This window comes from Crocodylus porosus, unplaced genomic scaffold (genome assembly GCF_001723895.1).
Source record: "Crocodylus porosus isolate Cpor-Errol unplaced genomic scaffold, CroPor_comp1, whole genome shotgun sequence".
Lineage (NCBI taxonomy): Eukaryota > Metazoa > Chordata > Crocodylia > Crocodylidae > Crocodylus > Crocodylus porosus.
In genome coordinates this window covers 20,673,935-20,677,510 of record NW_017728909.1, presented here as the reverse complement: position 1 = coordinate 20,677,510, position 3,576 = coordinate 20,673,935, and the positions used below count along the sequence as shown (strand labels likewise).

The 3,576-nt window shown below is 56.4% G+C and overlaps 1 protein-coding gene across 1 annotated transcript in view; it reads right to left on the bottom strand.

Moving 5' to 3' along the window:
- GALT (galactose-1-phosphate uridylyltransferase) overlaps positions 1-3,576 on the bottom strand; it is a 10,311-nt gene that overhangs the window by 4,527 nt on the left and 2,208 nt on the right. The window contains exons 2-4 of the mRNA XM_019531875.1: positions 3,131-3,206; positions 2,780-2,828; positions 2,131-2,260 (exon numbers count right to left, since the gene is read on the bottom strand). Coding sequence (XP_019387420.1) covers positions 2,131-2,260; positions 2,780-2,828; positions 3,131-3,206 — 255 coding nt within the window. The remainder of the gene's footprint in view (positions 1-2,130; positions 2,261-2,779; positions 2,829-3,130; positions 3,207-3,576) is intronic.

Genomic DNA, 3,576 nt, shown 5'->3' with positions numbered 1-3,576 from the left:
AGTACTCTACACTGGTCCGGACTTGTAGGGAGCAAACCAGGAAAGCCAAGGCTGCAACTGAACTCCACACTGGCTACATGTATCAAGGAAAATAAAGAGTCCCTTTTTCAGGTATGGGGGGAGTCAGAAGAAAAAGCAAGGCTAACATTGGACCCCTGCTGTACCAAGTGGGACAACCGCCACAGGAAAAAAAAAAAAAAGCCAACCCACTTAATAGGTTTTTTGCGCTGTTTTTTTCCCCCATCAGCACAAAATGGACTGCTCTGCCTAGCATGATGCAGGATGGCCAGGGTGAGGGCGAGTTTAGTCCCAGCATCAGTGTAGACCTTGTAAAGGAACACCTTGAGAGGCTGGACACCAAGTCAGTGGGTGCCGACAGATTGCACCCCAGAGTACTTAAGCAGCTGGCAGGAGTCATAGCCCAGCCGCTGGCAAGGATCTTGGGGAGCTCTTGGCACTCAGGCAAAGAACCTGAAGGGCTGGAAGAGAGCCAGTGGTGGTGCCAAATCTTCAAGAAAGGAAGGAAAGTAGATCCGGGGAAATACAGGCCAAATCAGCTTGATCTCAACCCTGGAGAAGATTTCAGAAAAATATCGTAAGAGAGACTATTCTTGACAAGCTGGCTGATGGCAACATCCTGAGGGATAGCCAGCATGGGTTTGTTGTGAGGTCTTGCTTGCCCAATCTCATCTCCTTCTATGACCACATGACCCATCACCTGGACGAGGAAGAGGAGATTTAAGTTCAGATGTATGACATCAAAAAAGCAGCCTTTGATCTGGTGTCTCATGATCTCCTGGGCTACATCACTCTGATGTCTGGGGAACGCGCTCCGAGGTTGGACCCAGAGAGTGGTGGTCAATGGAAGTGAAATCATTACGGCGCCCCGTGACCAGTGGGGTCCCCCAAGGCTCTGTCCTCGGACCAGTTCTTTATTAAAGACCCTGAAGAGATGTTGAACACCGGTGTCAGAAGCGCACTGGCCAAGTTTGCCAACACCAAGCTTCAGGGTACAGCATCCACACCCAAGGATAGGCTGCTGATCCAGGCTGACCTGGACAGGCTTAAAAAGCGGGCAGATAAAAGCCTGATAACATTCAAATACAAAAAAGTGCAAGTACACCAGGGATGTGCATCAGGATCTGGGGGAATGCCTATTCACCAGAGCACCCCAAGGGATGACAAGGTCCAGTGGTCACAAACTCCAAGAACATTTCAGGCTAGACACAAGGAAAAACTTCTTTACAGTCCAAGCCCTCAAGGCCTAGAATAGAGTGCCTCCAAAAAGGTGGTACAAGCACCTACTTTGGACTCGTATCTTACTGGGATCCTTTGACCCTAGCCAACTTCCTGCCCCTGGGGCAGGGCGCTGCACTTGATCTTCCAGCCTTAATGACTAAGTCACACACCCCGATTCGTGCCTGAGTTTCCCCCTATCTCTAGATCAAGCAGGAAGACAAGTGGCCCTTGGAGCTGGGTATTAGGCAGCCCCAGCTTAGGATTTATTTCAGACTCGTCCTGCAGCTCTGGATCTGACAAGGTTGCTGCCTCCCAAGAGACTTGAAATGCCTGTGGCTGGTTGAGAGAGTGCCACAGCGAGCAATCCAAGGTCCTGGGGACACCAGGCCACTCAGACAGCCCGAAGAAGAGACACCCGACTCCCAGGAGGCCCACGGCCCTGCTTCAAGAAGGGGAAAAGATGCCAAGCTGGAGCCCAGCCCAGAAAGGGAGTCTCAGAGCAGGGGTGGGGAAGGCAGGCAGCTCACACCCTGCAAGCCTTGGCCTTCCTGCAGCATCCACGCCTCTCCTGGTGCTGCACACACAAAAAACGAGACAGCCTCTCCCTTACCTGGCCTCGAGACAGTTTCCCCTCTTCCAGAACAGGGGCAGAGCCCCTGAGGCATGGAGGCAGCCAGCAGGGGTGGGACATAGCAGGCCCAACCCCCCAGTGACACCAGACATCTCCCACCTCTGCCTCCCAGGGGACAAGGGCACAAGACAGCTGCTAGTCAACCCCCTGAGAGAGAGTCACTGGATAGGGGGTACCCCTTCTGCCCCCCATGCTCCCAGCCCACCCCAAGGCCATGACAGCAGCAGGGCACCAGGGATGGAGGGAAGCATGGTACTGACCTGTACCCAGGGGTAGGTGGCACCCAGCTCCACCGCAAGCTCTGCCCACTTGTCAATCACTGCCCGGATCTCGGGCAGTGCCATGAGTGGCAGCGTCATGTCGGACCAGGGGTGGAAGCACATCACCTTGCTGGGGGATGGGGGGAGTGTGGTGAGAGCAGACCCAGTGCTCAGGAGCCCTGGGGACACGGACACCCTCCCAGGCCCAGGCTGCATGGGCCGGGTACTGCAGCCAGTGCTGGCCCCCAGCTCCATGCCAGCCAGCAGAGACTAGCAGAGCAGCAAGGCTTTAGTGGGGTAGGGTCCCCACCCCCTCCCACACCTCAGGGTGGCCATGGGGGCTGTGAGGCAAGTCCCTGGGTCTCCAGGGTGCCCCCTCCTTTAGCCAGCTCGATACTCCAGCCTCATGGTACTGCAGGTTTGTGGCCAGACAGGGTCCCACCCAGCATGTGGGGGGTCAGAGCTGAGACATCCCTCCCCAGTGAGCATTTAAGGCATAGGCACTGCCTAGGGGGTGGGGGGTGCCAGCAAGTGACCTACAGCAAAGCAGAGACCTAAAGCAGGGTGCTCCCTCCAAGGCCCCTCACTGCCTCTGTGCTCCCTCCAAGGCCCCCACGCGATTAGTGGCAAGTGTTTAAAAAAAACTTACCAAACTCCTTGGGCAGAGGCCGATCGGAACAAGGGGTGGTCACCAACATCTGGGAGACAGCATATTCAGAAAGCAAAGCTGGAGCTTAGCGTGGCATAAGCTATCCAGCCTTAGTGCCCCTCACCCCTGACCCTCAGCCCCAGCCTCCCACCCAGAGTCCTGCTGATGCCCCTCACCCCCAAGCCCAGCCAGCCCAGGCCGGGCCCCTCCAGTGCAGACGCAGCCTGTTGGGCTGGACCGAGCACTGCCCCACGAGAGCCCAGCCCCTCAGCCAGCATCCGCTCAGGGCGAGGGAAGGGGGTGGACAGGCCCCATCCCTTGGAGTCTCAGGGCACTGTGGCATTGCCTCACCAGGCTCCGGGGCATCCGGCTCCAGCGCAGGGAAGTCGTTGTCGAAGACAAAGGTGCTCTCGTACTCTGGATTCACCTGCAGCAGGAAAAAAAAAAAAAAAAAAAAGGGGCCCTGCGAGGGAAAGGAGTGAAGATCTCGGTCGCAGGATCAGGGCCCACTCCCCACTTACCCAACGATGCCTCTCCCCTGCCCAGCCCTGGCACCAGCTCACAGCAGTGGCAAAATGCAGGGGCAGGGATGGTTGGAGCTGGTGTCCCAGAGCACACTGTAGCAAGGGGCCCTGCTTTAAAAGAGATGTTAGCAAGAGGCTGCCAGATGGATATACACAAAGGACACAACCAAATCCTCTAGAAGATGAGGGCCTTGCGGGGGAATGCATGCTCAGGGGCAACCAACATGGGTTCATCAGTGGCAGGTCTTGTCAGACCAACCTGGTGGCCTTTTA